This window comes from Vidua macroura, chromosome 11 (assembly GCF_024509145.1).
Source record: "Vidua macroura isolate BioBank_ID:100142 chromosome 11, ASM2450914v1, whole genome shotgun sequence".
NCBI lineage: Eukaryota > Metazoa > Chordata > Aves > Passeriformes > Viduidae > Vidua > Vidua macroura.
In genome coordinates, this window is record NC_071581.1 from 12,219,458 (window position 1) to 12,242,609 (window position 23,152).

Genomic DNA, 23,152 nt, shown 5'->3' on the forward strand with positions numbered 1-23,152 from the left:
ATTCTTGGGAAGAGGGTCTGAAAGAAAAGTAGGAAAACCATAACCAGAAGTTAACTACTCATCTGTTCTAAACACCATATGGGGTGTTGCTAATGTCCTGTAGAATATTCCTCTGAGTCTTAAGTGGACAGCAAAACACAACTACTCTGAAGTTTGTAAAGATACCTTTGGAGCTGTTGCAAGCTCTGGCCTTTCCCATAGCAAATATTACTTCTGTGCATAAAACCAGAATTGTTAGAGTAGATGTTGCTCATTAGCTGAAAAGCCATTTTTATGAAACAGTCAATTGCGGGGTTGTTCATGCTTTTTTGTTTTAGCTTAGCATTCCATTTCAATTAATAGTTTATAGTTATTTTCATTCTTTTTTCTTTACACTGTTGGTCAGAGTTGGTCACTTCTTTTTCACTGGGTGTAGAAATGTACCATGCAAAGTAAAACCAAACAAACTTCCTATCTGGTGATCTAAGTCGGCTATTTGCTCCTTTTAGACTTGGGAAGAAAGCTTTTTGCTTTTAGAATGCTTATTATCTTGATTGTTGAGTTTAAATGTTAATATTTAATATAAGGCTTAATGTTCTTGAGACTTATTTATTCAAAGTGGTTTTCTTTAAAGCAAGTTTCAGTATGAGAGAGGCCAAGTTCTAGTTATTTCCTGTATATGCTTCCTCTACCACTCTTTGCATGTTAACACCGTGTGCCATTACCAGGTGAAAGAGAAGATACTCAGCTAGTGTGGAGTATTATTTTCTTTTGAAGTAAAGGTGTTACCTTTATGGGTCTTTGGACTAGACCACTAAAGCCAGTTCACAATTACCTTATATAGCTGTTTATGCTAATTCATACTGCTGTGAATGCTGACTGCAGAGAATGTATTCCACAGACACTACTGTTACGTTTGTACAGCTCCCAGCACAGCTGGGACCCCAGTCCAATAAATTTATTGCTGTACAAATAATAAATGCATCAATGTGCACATATCTGAATATTCACAAGGGCTTTTACAAAGATATTCATATTCAGTATCACATTTGTGAGACGTGTTGGACAAAGTGGCAAGGAAATATAAAGCTTTAAATAACACAAAGCTTTGTATGTATTTTATTTAGAAGGAGAAAAAGGGAATATACTGAGGTTTGGCTGAGATATCATTGAAGGTCTTCTTTCCTCATTTTTGCTGCCTGCAAAATAATACATCTTTACAAGGTAAAACAGGTTGCTTCAACATATTAATGCTCAAGGAAAATCAGACAAGTATTCTCAAAGCACTTCAAAGCATGATTAAAAGTTTGGTTTTAGAATTAATTCTGGCAGATGGTGCCTGTACCATACAATGAAGTTTAAAAACTTCAACATTGTTACCATGGTTTGTTCTAATTTTGCAATGATTTATTGTTTCCAGTTATTGTTCTACCTCTTAAGATAAAAAACATTATTAAAAAAAGTCAAACGAAACAAAATTTTCTAATTGACAGATTAGATTATTCTAGAAATTCTATTTAGGAAAATTAATGAAACAGCTTAGATGCAGTTAAATAAGCTTCTTGTCATGTCATATTTCTGCTTAGGTAAATGGTGTGCAAGTTTTAGCAGAATCAGCAACCAATATGCCAGTAGCAATTTTTGTGGTAATCACATTATTGGACCTTCCCATTATTAATGGGACAATAATTAAGAAATAGTGTTGATAGTCACATCACACATGACTTGTACATTGGAAATGGTCAGGTAGAAGCCTTGCATATGCAGAATAAAATACAAGAAAGAAAGAGTGGCAAATGTTTCTTGTTTTTAAATTCATCACATTCCTGCTGTTTGAATTGCCTCAGCTGCTAATGCTGGAACCATTACAGTAATGGACTCGGCAAATGAAGGAGAACCGAGACACACACTTTATTACTGGAGGGGTAATTTTCTCTTCATCTGTAATAGCAGCAGTGCCTAGTATTGATCAGACCATCAAGATACTAATCCTCTGTAAAATTACTTGTTATAACTGAAAATGTGTTAATCCAAATCAGTCTGTGTCCTGACTTTCTACTTACTATTGAATACAGACTATTAGATGAGGTTTTTTTGTGATTTAAAGCCTTTACATCGATAATAGTCAGAGCTTCCTTTGCAAGAGAATGTGCTTAATCTTAGCTATGGCCCAGGGTTGTCTTTTTGTTTTAACTAGAACATCACCCACTTAATTAAGAAGCGCATGTCTATCTTTCTGCTCGGAATTATATCGGTACTTTAAACTCTGCAGATTTATTGAATGTTGTTTTACATTCAGTCACTTGTTTTTTGCTGTAAATAAGGATAGATCTATGCTTCACATATTGGAATCTATGAAGATCTTGGAGCTAAGGACGTGAGTAGAATGGCTGCTCAAAACACGAATTTGGATTTTGTGGATGGTGGCCCGGGAGGCTCTTGTGGACGGGAGTAGTGTGAGGGAAGTTCAATGCCAGGGATCTAAAGGTCTTCAGTTTACTTCTATCCTGGTGGCCCACTACATGAGACAGCCGTATGGTGAGCTGTGCGTGTCCCAGTTCTGAATATGGGAAGACTTAATTTTCTTTCTTTTTTTTTTTCCCCTCTGTTTTGTCTATTTTTTCATAGTCTTGTATGTATAAAATGGAAGCTCACGTCTCTAACTCACACAGCCTCAGTGCAGTGCCTGTGTTCCCAGTGCACAACACCCTCTGGGACCTGAGTGTGGGAGATGGTTCCATGAGCCCTGACCTTTCACTGGGCTCCTGCCACGGAGCCATGGGTGACAGCCATGGGTGTCCTGCCAGCTCATGGTAGGCAAGGAGCACCCTAGAAGTGGGGCAAGCTGCCCCACTGGTTGTTTATTTTAGAGACTCTGGTAGGCCATGCATTTTAGGAAATTTTTGTTGTTGTCTAAATTAGATTTTTGCTCTGGTAAAACAGTATTTTTATCAATCTAATTACCCCTCTGCTTTATTTCTTCATTATACTTTAACCAATTCAACTTGTATCATTTGGAGAGACTTAACAGTTCCTAAAAGGTATTGGAGTATCAATACCTTTAGAGGGATTGTGATTCTTTGTCTGCCTCAGAACACTAAATTTCCCCCTGTTCTAAGGAAGAATATGAACACAGTATATGGTTCTTGGTAAATTCCACTTTCCCTGGTGAACAGTCTCTTTACTCTAGTTTTTAAGTCTAGACTGTTATTAAACATGAGTATGTTCTCAAACAGCAACACTGACATAAAGAAAATGGTCATTCAAAAGTCCGGCATTAGACATGAATGTCTAAAAAGGTGGTGATAGTTCTTTACATTATTTTTCAAATATTTCTATAGCTTGTAGCATTCAGGAAAATTACATTTCCCCACAGAAATGAGGAAAAGTAAGTTTTGAAAATCCTTCCTGTTTTCCATAGAAAAATAAAACTTCATGTGAATTGAATTTTGGTGTTTGAATTAATATCTTTCTGAAGAGAAATCTCGAGAAGCTTGTTAGCAGATTATTCAGTTTCAGAAGGCTAGGTAGTCACCCAAACCCTTTAGTCTTCTCGTTCTGAACTGAGTTTATAATCTTAGAAGTTTCAGATGGAAATCAGTGTTTTTGAAATAAAGCCATAGTAAAGTGTCTCTACTGGAGATGCAGTACAAGGCCTATTTCCAATTTTATTTTCAAATTTTGAAAACATTTGATGAATAATTATTACACTTTTTTCTTTTACATCAGAGAAGATTCAGTTTCAGCTGACACAGGTTAGTGAAAACTAGACAGGTCAAACAGTGATTGCCTAAAGCTTGTTTCTGTTCCCTTGCAGTTGATGATCAAACTTATGCAGTCTTCAGCTAAAGCAGGATTGGGCTGTCATGCTTTTAATAATTCATCCATTTCTTAAATTATTTAATTACCTGTAATGACCAAGAGCATCCAGAATGTCAGATGATCCTCTTCCCTCCAGCCAAGGCTGAAAAGCACTGTAGTGTTTTACTGTATTCTGTTAGATTCTCTGCTGAAGTGCAAAATATGGTTATGAGCATTTATTGGCATTTAAAGTATGGCACAGATGAAACATATATTTGAAGCTTTCTGGATAGAAAATTATAATGCTGTAATTACAAAACACTTGTGATTATTTACTGGAGTCTGATTATGGGAAGAAACTCTGCTCTTCCTTATTTAGCTTAGCAGTTTTTGCTCTTGTATACATTCTACCTCAATTTCTAAAAGAATTACATCTTTATCTTCTAGAACTTGTTCAGCTTCATTTTGCCCTTTTATCTGCTGCTCTTCCCACCATTTTTATTTAAGACTGTAAAGTTACTTTCGTGTAACTGCTCTTGTCACCTTTGCCCTCAGCTAATCAAATAGTTTACCTTGAGGGAAGCATTTATCTCCCACTTTCATTATTATTATTTTCGTAGCTGTAAAGATAGATATTTTATGTCTGCAGAAGGGTGTAACAGTGAAACGAGGTATTGATCTGCTGTATTTGGCAATTTCTTTCCACCTTGCCATCGATATCATGTCAGCCTCTGTCTGTACTGTGGTTGACCTCACAAATAGCTCTTTATGTTCCCATTGGATTCAAATGATATACTGTGCTCAAAACTAAATCAATGAATGATTATAAAGTTTTTAGTATTATTTCATAACCCTCAGGCAACTGGTACTTCATGCAGTGAATACTTGAAAAGGTACCTGATTAAAATATATTGTTGGTTCTGTTCTAATATTTAAAACTGTATTGAAATCAAACACCTCATAATATTAAGAGATTGCATTCTTCACTGGCAGAAGATTTTACTTAAAATCTCTCACATCTCATGGGTGTTCTGTCCTCTGAGTGCAGAAATTTCATGCACTGGATCTTGCCAGTGATAAATCATGATTGTACATACCCTGTATACATTTATAGGAAAAAAAAAAAAAAGGAGGTGAAGATCAAATAAAGGTTTTCACATCCAAAAAGTAAGTTTAAGCAACTTTTGGATTGGAAAACATTGCTATTACTGCCATGTAAACCCATACACATAGATTTCATTCTAACTGGTATAATTTTAACTGGTAAAATACATTGTTCAAATGCACATTTACAACATATAGTGTGGGTTTTTTTTAGGATTTAGGTAGGATTTTTGCAAGCAGTTAAAGGTCTTTAAAAGCCCAATCTTACAGCTTTTGAATGTGCACTCAGGACCTGGAAAATTCTTCAGATTCTATTCTGTGCTTCTAGTTTAAATTATGTCAGTGCAGCAGGTAATGATGCTCTTGTGCTTCATTGTCTGATATCTAAAACATGTGATGGCAAACAACTGCAGTTAGTAAAATACTGAACTGAGCTATGATGTGTATGTATGTATGCAATCACTGAATAAAACCAGAACAAACTATTTAGTCTAGTGATGTTAGGTAGGAGAAAATGGTTTTGGGCCTTCATTGTATACAATACATATAAACATCAGGAAAATTACCATCTTTCTGAGTTGGAAAAGTTACTTAGAGTCTAAACAGAAATTCTTAATAAGCTGTTTTAAAGAAAATGAGCATTTGTCAAACATATACCTTTTGCAAGACATTTATGCAAAAAAAAATTGTGGAAAGGTGTCCCAATTAGATTAATTCAAGTAAAATATTTTATTGTGTATTCTGAGACCATGTAAGTGCCATATTTTACTATATAATATAAAACCACCAGAAATTTTACGGAAGCTCTGATCAGTTTGGAACTGTTTCTGTAAGCCTGGATGTTTTCTAAAATGTAGAAGAACATTTTGCAGCTATTATGAACTTGTAAAAAATCCAATTCTGTCTTCTATCCATGTAGGAGCCAAAAAGTAACTTTTTACCAAGTTTGTTATTTCAGATACTCTATTTGTTGAGTATAATGTAACTGACTTGACAGGAGGTAAGATCAAAAGGCAGTTCTATTCCCCACTTTCCAGCCATTGCCATGTCAGTTATTTAGAATAAGATGGGTTGAATCAGTTATGTGGTTCTCTGCATCTGTGGTAATGGGGAAGGGAAACTGTTTTGGTTTGGATGTTTTACTGTGATGATTAGTTCAGTTGTCTGTTATCTTTTATGGATGTTCAGTGCTCTGCTTTCTCGCCTCTGGCACGTGAAATGTAAAATGTGTATCATACTGGTGGTTTGTTTCTTTTTAAACTTCGTGCAGAAGGTGGTTGTTGAGGAGAACTACAGGAACAAACTACTGTGTAGACTTCCCCCATTCTTTAAACCAGAAGCCATTAAGCTTCTGCACTGTCAAGCTTGGGAGGCATCTGGTATGTGCTGACTGTCATTTCTTGAGCCTCTGTTGCTGCTGTCCAGGAAGATAGTCCGTGATATATTCATATGGACACTATCAGTCTTGGTTCCATAGGAAGTGTTTATGGAAAGCATTTATAAATAGGCATAAATGAAATAAAAGCAGATTATGACTACAGCCCATGTTTTTATTTCATAGTCTTTAATTCCATTTTAAAAAACTTCAAAAATCTTTTACTTGCATTAGTAAAAGCTCGTATTCCTGGGTGCCGATTTTGCTTGAATGTGCCATGGGAAATTTTTTTAAAAAGGCTTTCTTCTTCTGAGTTTCTTTGCATTTTTGATATTACTGTTTTAAAGTCAGATTTCATAAGGTTTTCTCCAGTATTGTCGTAAATAAAAGTTGAAACTCATAGGATATTTTCTGACCATGGGAACTGGTACTTCAGAAAACTTGTAATCACTTGACTGTGGCAAGTTGTGCTTGATGAGAGTATATGGCAAAGTTCTTAGTGGTGTTACAGCTTAAACTTTTGTAATGAACTGTAGATATTGGTCAGCCCTCTGTGAACTGTTTTAAAAATGCCTTATGTTACTGAAGTATTTGTTCACAGAAAGAGTGATTGGGCGTTGGAGGTGGTGGAGTCACCGTCCCTGGAGGTGTTTAAGAAAAGGCTGCCTTTGGCACTTAGTGCCAGGGTCTAGTTCACAAGGTGGTGTTGTCACATTGGAGATTTTCCCCCAAATTTACAATTTCTGCTTTACATAGGAGCATCCTGCCTATGTAGAAAAACTTTGAAATTTGTTACTCAGTCAAAAAAAGTTGAATTATAACTTTATGGCTCTAGCTAACTGAACATAATTCAGTGTGATCAGGATAGTGGATTGGTTATTATCTGTGATTTCTGTGATTTGATAAGTGTTGATATTATGACTTGTGCAATAGAACATATAAATGTAATGCCTACCTAAAGGAGTTTGTGCTCTCTGTGTGTCTGTATACATTACAGACACATGAGTTTATGCTTTATAATCCAAACATATTCCTCATAAATAATAAGAATTCATTTTCTCTTCAGTTTGCAGAGCACAGTTTGTGATTAGGGTCTTTAAAGGCTTGGTGTCAGGACAGAAAGTGGTCAAAGCAATAATGTCACAGGCAGGAGGATGCCAGTGACCCAGTGAAAGAAACAAGCACTTTGCATGTAGACTGTTTTGTGAGAGGGCACTGTTTGGCCCTGTAAGTGCAGGAGAGATGGACTGTTCATGAAAAGGGCACAGAGAGCTTACCCATATGATCCTTTGTCAGCCTGATTAAATTTAGTGTCAAGCGTTCATTCATATAATTGATGAGACACATCACTGTTTATCTAATAGAAAAAAGTATTTCTATTTTTCCTGAAGTCTTTTATATGTTAATAGAGGCAAACATGACCATGATCACATAATTTAAATGTGTATGTAAAAAAATATACATACTGGCAATGGTTTAAAAGTAAGATGTATATGTTTTATGCAAAATAATGCAATTTCATTGTTAATCATGCTGTTTAAGCCATAACTCCACACAAAACAGTGCTTTTAAACAAATAGAATATACTGTTATTGGGCCATTTATAACAGAAATGCTTAGACTATTTAGAGACTGATGCAAAGTATTTATTTTGTATGCTTTATTGTATGGTTCTATTGTGATATTAATATACAAATGCAAAATTAAAATTCCAGGTATTAGACCTAATTGTAAGGTTTTAGACTCTGGTTTTTAATACTGGAAGAAACACCAGTATTTAGAACAAGGCTCACAACAGATGTAATTTTGGAAATAAATGCAGTCATACAAGAAAATTGAAGGATTTCTTGTGAAATAATTGAACTTCTAAATATCTAAAGAATGAGAGGGGAAAATGTTTAGATGTCTTTCCCCTCACTCTTCCTACCCTGCCAAATGTGGCTTGCTTAAAAGAACTGCTGGGAGTTCTCTTTAATGTTATACTTTGCATGCATTTGTGATTTGAAATTTTAAAAAAAAGCTAAATTTGAGAGAGACAGTTTGAATGGCATGCTGTCAGTTTGGCTCGCCGTGAATTGGCAGTGGTCTCATTTAGGACCTTCAAATATGTGTCTGCCTGGACAGAATGAGAACATTTTGCATGTTCTTGAGAAGACAACCACTCCTTGCTGCCTCACAGTACTCAGTGGTGCATGACAGTTGCCCTTCATCGCTGTCTTCTTCGAACTTAACCTTTGACCGCCCACTTTGTTGCCGCGCAACGGTTGGAGCAGGCCAAGATGTTCGTGAATGACGGGCATTGGCCTGCAACGTGCTTGTCATTATTGGACTGTCAAAAGTAGCCTGCCATTGGGCTCCATCAAGGTTTGAAACCTATGTGCAGCAGTCCATATTACTTAACTTCCAGGACTGTCAACAGGACGATCGAATGTGCATAAAAAATGTGTGTTGAATATGTCTTTGATCATAATATAGGGAGATATTTTTTGTGTGTGCTAAATGTATTCATATGAGTTTCACAGGGCCAAGAGGTTGATTCTGCTGCCATGGTAAAAAGTGAACTGTTGTCTCCTGTGGTCTAAGTTTCAAATAGCACAATTTAGATTTGAACAGCTCTGCCAGTTAAACTCTCAGCTTGTCTTGCGTATCCTATCAGCTTTTCAGCCAGCAGTATGAGCAGCGAGATACCAGACCAGTGGTGCCTGAGGTTAGCTGTCAAGCTGGAATGTTATTTTGGATCTTGCTGTAATGTAATATCATAGAAGGAGGTCAGGCTGTGTGATTTGTAAAGCAGTTGTGCAAACTTAAAATGACTGAAATGTTTATTTCAGGTACTTATTTTTTCCATCTAAAAGAGTTGACGAGAAAATAGAATTTATCATTAAAAAACCCAAAGGCAATATAAAATGGTCATTTTTCTCTCGAGTACAGAATACAGTGCATAAAAGTGCATCAAAATCCAACATGAGGAGCCAGGCTGAAATTCACTAAGTAATAAATGCTTCACATTGAAAATATTTAACAGGCAGATATCTGTGTATTTTCTGATAATGAATCCCAGAGAGATTTGGGATGAACCTTGTAGTTAATTTAACGAATGGGGATTGTACCCGTGGATTAATTGTGAATATAAACTTGGTGTGAAGGTAAATCACTTATGCAATCTATCATATATTAACAAATACTTTGAATTGCTTCCTGCTTGGAAGTGACATATCCTGCTTTAGTGGAGTATTTGCTATTCACTTGGGCAACAGCTGTCTGTAACTGAAGTTTATTTTATTGGATTTGAAACCTGTCTGTTTTCTCTCAAAATATATCAGTTCCTTTGTAATTGAAATGGTATATTAAAATGACATCACAAAATATAATCTTAAAACCAGAGATTCACTAGATCTTGTTCATAATGACCATAACGACTTCTTTCCAAACCAGAAAAGTAGCATTATCTTGCAAACTGGTTATGAAATTACTTTTTTTTTCCTTCAAGTTTCAAAACATCTTCATGCTAATTAAGTGAAAACAGTAGAGTCATAGTAGTGGTTATTGGTTAGATTGCTTAGAAACAAAAAAGTATTATTTTCATAATAGTTTTGCCCTCAGTGTATTTTCTGAACCATATTTTATTTTTTCTGCTCCCAGTATCATTTGCAAGAGACCTCAGTTCAGAGTCAATGATCTAAAATACTAGATTGTGTCATGGTGATCTTTTTAGTCTTCTTGCTCTTAAAGATAAAGGCTCTTGCTGTTTAATAGCCCAACTCTTTTAGTCTTTGCTGGTGTGTTGACATGTGGCTACTCTGAAATAGAGTATAAAATGCATGCATTCAGGTGTTTCTGTGTGTACATATATGTACACGTGTGCCATAAATGTGCAAAATTCTTTGGCAAATGAAGTGATCTGTTATCAGATGTTAAAATACTATCTTCTAAATTCTTTATCCTTCCCATGAAGTTGCTGTTAGTAAGTTTTGGTTTATGTTTCCCTTTTCTGGAGTAATGTATATATATATGAAATATGCTTTTGTGAAGGAGGACTGAATTTTTGAAGTGTGTAAATCTGCAAAGGTGCAATCATTTAAGTGCATTTAATTAGACAACTAAATAGCATTTAAATGTATGAGTCATTGTATTGGTTGATATCGTCTCTGAATTCAGAACTCCTTTTCAGCCTCCACAGTTAAAAAAATGCTACCAAAATTAACAGAAAAACTGACCTGTTTCAAACTAAAGGAATGTTATTTTTCCTTTCCAAAAAATGTTGCTCTTTCTTTCACTGTACAAATGAAGGTTTAATTTCTGCTGAGAGTTAATAATACTCTTTGTAGTTGTGTTACTGAGGGAGAAAAGTTTAAAATCTTCAACCAGAAATTTATTTTTTCACTTGGAGTATGGAATACCTATTCCTTCGCTAACCAGAGAAGAAATATTTTCCTATTTTGAAGTAACATTTTACACTCATGAGCAGAAGAAACTAGTCATCATCATGCAGTTTATTGCGTGTTCATATCTTTATATTTTTCCAAATGGAAGTACTTTTGTGGGTTCTGCCCAGTCTGTGTCATAACTAAGAGTTTGCAACGTTTTTGCTCTTGCCCTGCAGATCTTTTTTTCTTATCACTATTTAAAAAAGGATATGGCAAAACCAGTTTACTAACATAAAATGCAATAAAAAGTAAGTTCTCATTAACTATTGGGAGCTGATGTCTTTTCCCATTGCCTTAAGAGATAAAAGGAGCACTATAAATGTGTTTTCTAACTTTCTTTAGACATTAGAATTTGGAAGTGAAAGCACAATGAATAAAGATGACAGCTGTTAAGTGTTGTTATTTTGTTTTGTGTTCTGAATTAAGAATATTTTGGCTGAAAGCAAAATGTTTTAATCAAGCGAAGAAACTTCTGAAGTGGTTCTCAGGATGGCAGGAGGTGTCCATGTGCTTTTTATTTCAACTTCCAAAAGTGTTCACAGACTGCATAAGTGTGTTTGAGAGGTTAAACATCCATGATGCTCTATGGTGTTATGGGAACAAAAAAAATCCTATTACCCAAAATAAAAGAGTGGTAGATACCTTAAGGGAAGTGCTTTGTTGTCACCTATACCCTCTGCAATACAAAATATCAGCTTGTCACAAAGGTTGAGACCTTTGTAGTGCATTCTTTCAGGGAACAAATCTGTCTTCTGGCTTTAATGTAAGAGCTGTGAAATATCTGTATTAGGTAAAATAGAGGTTAAGGTACCTTAAGGGCACTGAATTCTTATCTCTTTTTACTAGCAGGGGTGTCAACATGTACTAAAATGTGATGACCTACTCTCCTCTTTGATAAAACGGAAAATGACCTGTCTACTGTGGATGGTGATAGAGTTGCCTGGGGCCGATTACATTGTCACCTTCTTTAGTACTGGTGCCTAGGAAAATAAAAAAGGCCAGGATAGTTCTGTTTACCACACAAGTATTTGACATTTCTAGCTACTGATAAAATATACTCAGGGGTAGAAAGAAGAAACTGGTTTACAGTACTAAGGTTATGAAGAAAGGCAGAGATTGTTTGTTGTGTGAGCGCTTGGTATCACAGGACGTATGATCCGTATCAAGAGGTTCCTTCTGACCACTTCAGACACTCACAGTTCAAGTTCTGCATTTAACCCTGCTCTACACTTGTCCAGGACCTTTTGGTGCACAAAAGCCTGACATTTCTTGAGTCACGTCTTGAAATTCTGATGTACCAGTGGGCTGTGCAACTTAGACAATTTAATCATGGACTTAGTTGATACAAGTAACAATATTTCTTGTATGCTAGAAATAATTGGTGTCACATTCAAGACCTTTTCTTGGTAGCATTCCAGAGCATTTATAATTTGTAACAATTCATTTGGAAGTCGTTGTTAGTCGTTGTAGCCTATTGCTGTGTGTGATGAAATATAACTTAGATAGTTGATTTAAATTGTAGAGCTGGAACATCTCAAACTGTTAAATGTACTTTAAGCTTTAATTAATACTTCTATGCAATTCTGTAAATGAAAGTTTGCTTCCTGCTAATCAGAAACTGGACTTAAGGACAAAGGAAAGATTTCTGTTGCACTCTTTATCAATATTTGAGTAGAATGGGTTTCAGCATTTCTTCATGCTTTGCACGATGGGAATGAAATTTAGATGTCTCTTGTGTGAGTTCCTTGCATAATAATCTTGTCTCTTGTTTGCATAAATAAATTTTAAAAGTTTTGATATTAGAGGTATGAGACTCCAAGGGATGGGAAATTGACATTCTGTTGCCAAACAGATACTGATTTTTACATTGTTTAAAAACTGAAATCTATGCCCAAAATGTGCCCAAAATGAGTGAAATCATAAGTGAACATTCATGAGAGAAACTGAAAAAGTTTCTTTAAAAGGCATGCGAGCTTTTTAGAAAGGCATGAACCCCATAACTTTGGTCTAGTTTTGCCTGTTTGCAGGTCAAACTCATTAAGGTGTTTTTGGCCTAAAGCTCTAAGTATTCATGAAGAAGATAGAAATCTGTTGGTATTGGGTTTAATGTCAATAGAAGATGAAATTTAGAAAATCAGTGTTAACTTACTTAAATCAGGTCAGTGAAGTGTGTCTTGTTAGATCCTGAAAATTCTGACATTATAGTCTTCTGAAGTGTAAATAATTGTCTTTCCTAATTACTTAGAATTTTTAATAAGGCATGTGAAAGAGGATATAACTGTTAGACCATCCTGAAAAAGCTCTTTAAGCAGACAATTCTTTTCAACTTCTTGAAACAGTACTTAAGCTAGGGCAATTTTGCCTCAAAAGTCCAGTTTCCTTAGAGTTAGGGCAATGCCATGGTGTCAAGTGCTGTAAAGTGGATTTGTGCTTGAAAGCATTTTGAGACTGATGAGCTGATGAATTAAATCAAGGTTATTTTAAACTATTGAAAGTATAGCAATATCCGTGGAAATATAAATGCAATTCTTGCGTCTTTTGGTATTGTTATAAACTGATATGTCTATTAAAAAGTGAAAGGACAGTCCAGAGAATTTGGATTTATGAAATGTTGTAGAATGTTTCTGATTAAATCCCAGAAGGCTAGTAGCTAGTTATAAAGTAAAAGCTTATTGCTTTACAGAACTTTCCTCTTTCAATTTTTAATTCAGAATTCAATATTACATTGGCTCATACTTAACTGCCTGCGATTTTACCTATGTTTGTGATTGAAGAGTGTTTAGAAATTTGCATCAACAAGCCCATTTATCATCTTTTTTTGTTTGTTTCAAAATCAGTGGGGGATTTGGTATTGTTTTCTTGTAAATATTTTTATTCCAAGGAATTTAAGTAAAGAGCAGGATATAATCCAGTTCCTAATCCAATTCCTAATCCAGAAAAATTAGAGAATGAAGTCAGTAGTGAAAGTGGGCAATGAGCAATGAAGGAACAAAATAACTCAAGAAAGAGAGACATGCTAAAAGATGATAAAATACTAAGGCAGTGTAATATTTTGGGAGGAAGATTAGATACGGAGAAAAGTAACACAGATCTGAATGACAGAGAATCAATAAAAAGTGAGTTACAAAGCCAGACATCTAGTGGATTCCTGTGTAATATTCTAGCATTTATTTGACTGTAATGTAATGAGTGACTGTTGTGTACTGTACATATGAGTGAATTTACATGTATGGTTTGCTGTTTAAGAGAGGCTGTTTGGCAATGTAAGTACATCAATTTTTTTTTAAAGCCAAGTTATTTTTCACTTGGGCATCTGCTACTTCTTGTTTTGTGAGGAGTAGTGAGGGAGAGTAATTAATTGATACTGAGGAGAAAAATTGAAGATTTTTTAAAGCATGGAATGTTAGCATAGCTACAAATAATAAAAACAAAGAAAAATCCAAACAAATAGTTGTGAAGAGCACATGACCTGCTCATGCATGGGCCTTGGCCATTGAGTCCTTTGGAGAGGTACCTGGCTGAAATAGTCTGAAGTGCTTAGAATGGATTTATTATTCTTAGAAAATCTCCTTTGCATGTGGAATCTTCTCTACTATTGTGGCTCTAGCCTAATCTCTCCTTTCTAATTTAGTTTTGAAATTCTTTGCGAATTCCGAATTTCATCTGTGTGTGCAAAATGGCAGAACTTTGCATGCATAATAAAAGCTCAGTGACTTCTTGGCAGTGCCAGTGGTGTGATTAATTCCCGTGCATAATATATTCAGTTATCCTATGCATATGCAGGGACAATATCAGCAAAGGGGAATGAAGGATCCCTATGGATGATGTCTGGGGGAGAGCTCTTGTCTTGCTCTTGTCAAATATGTTTGTCTCTCCCCATTTCCCCACAGACTTCTTTCTCCTTGGGCTTTTTGCCAATTGGAGCATCTTCCCCATCTGGTCAGTATCAGGAAGGTGGGCCACACCTCAACCTCTTCCATCACGTGCTGGCAAGTTTGTGTGACTCTTGGTACAGAGGCAGAAAACAGAAGAAAGCTGGCATTTTCCTAAGGAGCCTTTCTCTAATAACCCCTGGTGTTTGCCACATTGAGTCTTTTCCTGTTAATAAATTGCACTGTTTGCAGAAAATCATGCCAGGTGTTTGACTGAAGCAATTTTGTATCAGGTGATGTAGTGCCTCATATCCCAAATATTAGGCCTGTGATTGCATTTATTCTTAGGAATGATCCAGACTTTTCTTGGGTAACCTGACAGTGTTAGTCAATTGTGTTTGTAACATGCCACCTGGGTTTTTTGTGCTTCTAGATAATTTCTAGGCATTATTCCACGAAGAGTAGTAAAAATATTAATATTTTTAATTAGGATCGCCAAAGCTCTCAGACTAGAAAGTTACCTCAGTCTCTTTTCTGACATGATCAGTTGTTCTTGCAGGCTCTAAACTGGGATTACGTGGTGCCTGTAAATGTTAACAAGAAGCCTTAGAGAACTTCTACTGACAAGCCAGTATAGCTTTATGACATTATGCTGGCACAACTCTGTATGTCATGTTTGTATCTACATACGTGGAAAGGTATAGTGCATTTTGCTAGCTGTAGTTTTAGGCAGGTATGGTGATTTGATGTCATGCTGCACATATTTCTGTATCATAGTAAACAAAATACTTGAATCTTGTTAAATTAATAAATCAAGTAGATTTTGTGTTTTAGTAACTGAATAAAATATAATTTAAATTCTGGCTGGTTACCAATGTTTATCAGTGATGAAAAATTACAGATTAGTTTGTGTTTCTCTAATCAGAACATTTACACAGTGGATATATTGTTACAGTTGTCGTTTTAGTTCTGATTATTACTCAGTATGTCTATTGCAATTTTCTCATTTACAGCTGTTATTGAGCTCTATCTGTAATAGATGGAATTACTGTGTCTACCATTTATTTAATGAATAGCCTACAGAAACATTAGTGTTAATAATATTATCCACTTAATGTACACAACAGTTTATAATATGGATAGATGAATAATGTGTTGCACTACTTAAATTTTATTGGAATGAGATAAATAGATCCAGTGCATTTTTGTTCGTAAATGCAGTGTTGGAGTCATCTGGGGGATTTAAAAAAAAGTAAATTCTAAGCAAAGTGATTGCAACTAGTATGTTATCTAATATATAAGTAAAATAGTTTGGACTTAAAGCTCTTTTTTGGAGGGGTGGGATTTGAACCAAGAGGAATTTTTTCTTTTTAAAATTAGTGAGAGTGTTAGCTGTTCAAGTTCATTCTTGATGGGGGGTATTCTGCTAATAAGGAGAACTGGGTTGGAAAATGTACAATTTGGTTTCTTTGCTCAGTAGCAAAAAACTGTATGTGAGACACGTGTATTAAACAGAATTACCTGAATTTACCAAGCTGATATGACATATATGTCAACAGGCCATATATATATATATGTCATATGACATATATATATATATGACAAATATGACATGCAGCTCTGATTAAATAGCAAAAATAGCAGCCTGTATAGTAAGCAAAGTCGGGCCTTGTCCAATGCAGGCAGCTTCCTCTCTGCTTTTGCTCTTTATCTGCTTTTTTGGCTTAGATCAATGTAGAAAGGTTTGATTTTGTAAGCCTAAGAGGAAAAGATTCCCCCTGCCTCCATTTTGAGTAATTTTGATTCTATGAAAGAGGAACTCCTTGGCCTTATTTGTCAGACTTAGAGGGCTTCTCTAAACTGACTCTTCAAGATACTATTTTTGAGAGTGTTGTGGTATTACAGGTAATATGGATATACTTTGGTTTCATGAAAAAGCACTGTAAAATGGAACAACCATAATTGAAGGGTGCCGAGCCGTGGGGGCTCGGCATTTTTTTTTCTCCATTTTTTTTTTTCCTGAATAAATAGGTACTTAAGCAAAATCTTCAGTAAATATTATGTAGGAGTTACACTGTTTGAATCAGAGAATATGAATTTTGAGTTTCTGACGGCAGTATTTAAATTCTGGTATTTTCCTTGCTGTGTTGAGACAAATTAGATAGGTAAAGGTAATAATTTATTAGACCAACTTGTAAAAGTATAAAAGTTAGACAAGGCTTATGTGTCCTAAAGCTAGACTGACCTTGCCTAGTGGCTCTGGGTGGTCTTACAAGGAACATACCCATGGCTGTTGTAGCCCAATGTATTTTGGGTTAGTTGCCCCCACACTCCCAAAATGTTCTTTGGAGCAGACAAGCTGTGCAGTGCAGACCAGTGAGTCTTTGCTGCTGAAGTGACACAGGTCACCTGCTGTTTAACTCCACAGATCTCAGAGGAAATCTGAGAGATGTTGGCATGTTCACTTGTGAATTTTAATGAATTCTTTAATTATAGTTTTAACTCTGGTAAATGGTTTAAACCGAGTGTATACAGAAAACAGTCTGTGCATTTATGTACAGCCGAGGGGTTCTTCTACTAAATAAAATACCTACCAAGTCTTCCTACCATAAGACTTACGTCCCCGTAGCTGTGTATCCATAAATTCCTTAACGTTACCAATACTTTGCCATTTAAACACTCTCCATTCTGAGCTACATTGTAGAGCAGGGATTCATGAGCAGTGACCTGCCAGCATTTCAGGAGCACCAGACGACTGCAGAGAGCTGTCTGGGATTTTAACTCTAGTTCCCCAAAAATACTTGGTGTTTCAGAGAAGGTAAAATGCATGCATAGCATACACATGCTGTTCTTCTGGCCAGTTGTACAAAGCTGTGACTTTCTTCCTTAAAATTATGTCTTATGGGTTACTTATTTGGGGCCATCTGTAATCCTATTGTAATGTAAAGTAATTTACTTCCAGCTTTTATGTGATTATTTTCTCAAAAGTGCAGAGCTTTCTAGAAGTTCTCTAACATATCACACATGAAGAATAACAAAAAATTGATATTTTAGCAGAATAAATAATTTTGATATCTTCAATGTTTTCTCTGGTTACTCTATCAGTTATTTTCACAGATCTTTTTTCTTTTTTGCTTACTACAGAAAAATTACATCAAATGCAGAATAACAGAACACTGTCAAACTAAGAAGGTTTTATATGGACAGCATTAGACAGGAGCAGAAAGATCCAGTGCACTAATAGGCACACTCACATGAGCTACCTAGTCCATTGACAGTTTTTTCCTTTGTTCTCCCTCTCGACCCACTTTCTGCCAGTGATTTGTGACATATTTTGTAAGAGATCAAATAAGTCCTTGACACCTGATTGCAATGTAGTGCTTGTTTACAGTTGCATTTTTGAAGGACCCCTAGACAAGATGGAAGGTTTAACTTAAAGTAATTAAATTTGCATCTGCTCTGTGACAGGAATTTTCTTATGTGTATATCCTGTTGAGCAACTTTTACTGTAATTGGCCATGAAGTACCAAAAGAAGGATCCACGTAGACAAAGTCATTGTTGCCTACTACTAAAATCTGTCATGATATTTCTTAAGGACTGGCTTGTACTTGGCTTGTGCCATGTTCTTTGAAATACAGTAATGCTTACTTGTCTTTTTTCTTCTGTTATTTTTAAGGTGGACCCTGACTTGAAACACAAATTAAGCTAAACTTGATGAATAGCATTTTGTATTCACATTTTAAAATCTAAAGAACTATTTTATAGTTGCTTTAAATTCAACATTATTAATTCATATCTGGGGTTTTTTTTGTATATTTTGGCCAGATTGATATTGTTGAATTTCCTCTGATTAGTGAGATTCAAAATAGCATACCAGGATGTTCTCCTAATACCAACTGAAGTGGTTTTATGAGGACCAAGAATTGTTTGCATCTTGCATGACTTGTCCTTATGGCTACTTCAGAGTACAGTGTAGGTTAGAATAAGTAGTTATTTGCAGCCTACTGACTACAAGGCAGATTAATAGCTTTTGAAAGGGCTGTAATGAAAGGCTGGCCCAACTGGCTTTTGTATTATACCTTGTTTATCCTGCTCTCATCTCTATCACCTTTGGGCTACCACAAAGTGTAATTTATGTTAGCAGTGCTTCATTGAAGGTGAAAGGTCACATTTTTAATGAGAGTAGCCCTGACTGGGATTCAGGTTTTAAAATGCTATGTGGTAGAGTACAATCAACAAAGTCCATGTAAAGAAAATTATTTTAGAAAGGAATGAGAAAACATTATTTGAGGGGGAAATAAGACAATTTTCTTTTATTTAAAGATCAACTAGCAGAAGTTAAATAGCTAGGAAAAGGGATTTAACAAAGTACCAGCAATGTGATGCTCAAGTTTAATAAGCCTTTATAATTTTGGCAGAATGGTGGGTTCTTTGTACTGATAAAAATATTTAGCAAATAATCAATTTCCTCTTATTTTGATGCTGTCTGCTAAAAACATCTCTCTATCTTTGACTTGAGTGGGATGGAAATTAAATGACCACCTGTGCTGGTTCCAGGGAGAACCTGTCTGTGTTTGGAACAGTTAACCATAATACCCGACTGGGTTTGAGTTTTCCCTTTAGGAGGCAAAGGTGCCTTATGTTCATGAGATTGAGCAGTGGTGTCCATTAGTGGTATGCTTTAAAAATGACCTGCTGTATGTTTGTTGAATGGTGTTAATATTAGAATTCACTAAGTGACTTACATAACCAATTTTATGAAACATACTTTCGATAGGTTAAAACTTTAAGAGAATTCTAGTCAAGTGAAGTTTAGCAGGTACCTGGGGAAGTTTTAGGGTGTAAGCAACGAAGGTAAAGTTGTCAACTCAGAGTAGTCAAAAGCTGATTTGAAAGAAGTTCTTGGATTTGGGTTTTCAGCATTCAAATACCTTGTGTGACTGGTGCTTGCCACGCTCTCGTCTTTCATTTATGTGTGTTGTTTGCAAGTGACAAAGTGCTTCAGTTCTGTTCAAGAAAGGAATGGGAAACACATGAGGGATTTTAAATTTCATTACTTTTTGTGGAAACAACTTCTAACCTGAGTTTAGTTCAAAGTTTGCATAGAGAAGAATGGTGGAATGAGCCTCTTTGGTTCTTTACAGCCAAATTATCTTTCATGGAGACACAGATTATCAAAGTCTGAGCTTTTATACCTTTTTTTTAAACTTGTATGTAACCCCTATGAAAGCCGTAAGGCCCATAGGATTAACCTTGTGAATGAAAGTTTAGGAGGGCTGCAGGTTAGATTGCATTAGAGCTGCAATACTTTGAAGAGGTTTTGTGCTGATGTCAGAAGATTTTTCCCCCCGATTTTGGATTGTTTTCTGTCTATCATGCTGCATCCTAACTAAATACTGGATTGTGCCCCTGTGTGATAGAAACTTTTCATTCCATGGTGATATGGGAAGCAATCTATTGAGGCCCCGATGTAGCAGTTTGAACACTGGGTTTCCTTTCCTTCTCCCCAGCACTCCCCACTCCTGTAGCTGCACTTTGCTTTTTGGCAGAGGTCAGCCTTGCTGTGCTGCTCCTGCAATGCCTCTCCATTCCCACTCTCTCCCTTCCCTACCCCAGCACTCCCCTGTGCCTGGGCTCCTGCTGTCTCTTGGCAAGGAAGAGAATCACACTGTGCTTTAAAGCAACAGAATGTTGGGATTCCCCTTCTTTTCATCCATGTCAATAGGTCTTGAACTATTAGTGCAAACTTCAAAATGATTCTTTTAAATTTACACTTGTTTTACATTATTTTATAATTAAGTTTTAGTGTTTAAAGAGAAGAAAGGAATAGAAGTTTTTTAAGTTATTAAATATTAATTTTATTCACATTTAACCCTAATTTACATTAAGAATGTTAACTGAAAGGCAGATCTTTTGAATCCAACATTTTCATTTCCTTTTAGCCTCATTGATGAACAGATCTTGTCATATAAAGTGTCAGGGTCCACTGGGATAGAAGGAATAATTGTGCAGTCTTGTACTTTTTAGGATGGTCTCTTCATGATGCTTGCTGTTTCCTAACAAAATAAGCAAAAATCAAATTAAAAATATTTTGTCTAAAATAAAACTGAGATTTGAAACAAAAGAACTGCTGGAGAGACTGTCCTGCTTGAGGACTCTGGTGATTCTTCTTGTCTATCTCAACAGGTCTTGTGTGACTTAGAAAGCTGATTTCTATAATATTTTACTGGAAGGTATAGCAAGGGTTAATACTGATGGTAAAATCTTGTGTTACGTATGTGATATATATATTACATGCAGGGCTATGAATTTAGGTAAATACAGAAATTGTGTGGCATGCAGCTACAACTAGATGTGAACCTGACCACTGATGTTTATTTCCTTTCAGAGAATTAAATTAACTAAAATGCACTCAGTATCCTTCTGTTAAGATCTATAGTTCTTACCTGAGAGTTCAGGAAATGTAGAATTTCTTTCTGTGATTTCAGTTGCTCATAGAACCCTGGATAAAAGTTCAGTCCTGGTGTAGTATAAACTGCTGTAGCATTTTGGGTGCATTTGGTGCTTACATTTGCACAAATAAAATCCTGCAAACGATACAGGCCTTTGTGTTGTGTTTAATAAATTATGGAACTTTGAAGAATCTTTGAGAAGTGGGGCCTGCATGTGACTGAGCAGCAGACATGAAAAAGTGTTATCCTCAAGTGTATCTAGCAGACAGTAATAGATGCTTGAACAGACAGTATGAGCACTGAGTGAATGATGGTAATAACATTAAATATTTACATACAGCAAAAGCATTTTGACAGCAGAAAAGATACTGTCTCTGCAGTAAGGTAGATAAACCCAGTGTGATATAGTACATCTTTCCATAGGACAACTTTTTATTCATAACTAGCAGTGTTTCTCTGTAAGACAGATAGATGATCTGCTGTCATACAGGACAATTTTCAAGACTTTATTGGTGTGATCTCCAGGTGCCAATATCACTCCATACCTACCATAATGCAAAAACAATTACTGAGTTTGAAATAAGAATTGATAATTGGATAATAACTAAATGGTTAATATTCACCAAAGTAGATTTTAACCTGTTACCAAAAACCCAGATTCACACTACTTTGCCTTCCCTCAGTTTTGCATTGAATTTTCCAACACAGGGGCTGTCTGGAGAACTGTGTCCTAAAGAATGTTGTACTGTGGCTGTGCCTGAAAGAGTTGATGAAAGCAAGGAGTCCTCCTGCCCTCTGCACTGCTGAGCAGTTCCATAGGAGTAAATCCATTTTATTGATTCTGGAGTTCTTGAAGTGCAGGATATTTATTTATGTGCCCTTGTTTCGTTTTTCAAGGGAACCTGCAAATTATGATTGCAGAACAGTTGGTATTCCTTGCACTGGACTTGTTAAAATACGTAATGCTTTATTCACACATAATTTTAAAGGGAAATTACTTTATCAGAAGCATAGGATACCAATTTTTATACTGAGGAACATATAAATTTTCTTAGAGGTTTTTTATCCTTCTAAACGCAGTTCAAAAACCCTTCACTTATAGGAAATAAATAAAACAATGGTGACAGTAAATTGAATTGTTTTAAATACTGTATGAAGCTTGTATTACTATGATGAGCCTGCCTGTATTTAATGATCTGTCATGTCATGTGATTAAAACAAATTAATATTGAAAATGAACTAAAATTGAGTGCTATCAAGCCACTTTTTAATGTATTCATTTTCTTGTCACAGCAAAAGAGAGCATAGACCACAATTCTAGAATTGGTCACTTTAAATAATCTGTAAGGTTGGTTTTTGTTTTGTTTCAATATTTTACGGCAAAGATAATTCTTTGGAAGTGGATAAGGGAAACTTCTTGTTGAAAAGATTCTTGGCAATTATATAACCCCCAAGGTCTAGACCATGCAATGATCAGGACCTGAGAACATACAAAACTTTGCTGAAGTTTTATATTTCCATTTCACTGAGTTTGTGGTGGGGAAATTAAATTAGACAAACTCTGCAACTGTCAGTCTGTTGCAGCCTGAACAATGTTTTCATAAGCAGTGTTTTAAAAGCTGTTATTCCTTCTCTTCATTCTCGCCCCTCACACTTCTTGCGGCTTCAGAATGAGGAGAAATTATTTTTAAAGCAACCTCTAAGCACCTTGTGATACAAGCCATATTTCAATCAGAACAGATATTTGGTGTCCTGTAACAGTAAGTCTGCCTGGTGTGGATTTTAGATTTTTTTTTTTCTCCTTGTTTTGTAGTATGCAATTCTACAGACACTAAAGTACATTATTTTTGCTTAGCTTAATGATGCACATGAAATTGGGAGTCATAAGATTTGAGTCATGGCAATTTAATGCCAGTAATAGGAAGCAGCTTGGTTGAGGGTGATTTTCTGCTGAAATTAGTACTATAAAGTATTAATATATTGCTATTCATTTTATGATGATAGATGTGGGGTTCAGATGTAGGATTTTTAACTTATTCATCAAACTATATAGAGTGTCCATAAATAAATGCTATCTGTGTGCTAAATGGCTAGAGAACATAGACATCTTCTTGCCTTTTCCTGTAAAAATGTTGTGAAAT

The 23,152-nt window shown here is 35.6% G+C and overlaps 1 protein-coding gene across 4 annotated transcripts in view; it reads left to right on the top strand.

The window, feature by feature from the left end:
* The window catches only part of FTO (FTO alpha-ketoglutarate dependent dioxygenase), a 221,981-nt gene that overhangs the window by 2,596 nt on the left and 196,233 nt on the right, over positions 1-23,152 (top strand). Inside the window, exon 1 of one of the 4 annotated variants that reach the window (XM_053987134.1) lies at positions 8,608-8,702. The exons of the other annotated variants lie outside the window; for them this stretch is intronic. Within the exon in view, the coding sequence (XP_053843109.1) occupies positions 8,688-8,702 (15 nt within the window). The 5' untranslated portion in view covers positions 8,608-8,687. Of the gene's footprint in view, positions 1-8,607; positions 8,703-23,152 lie in introns of those variants that run through there. 4 annotated transcript variants of the gene reach the window in all.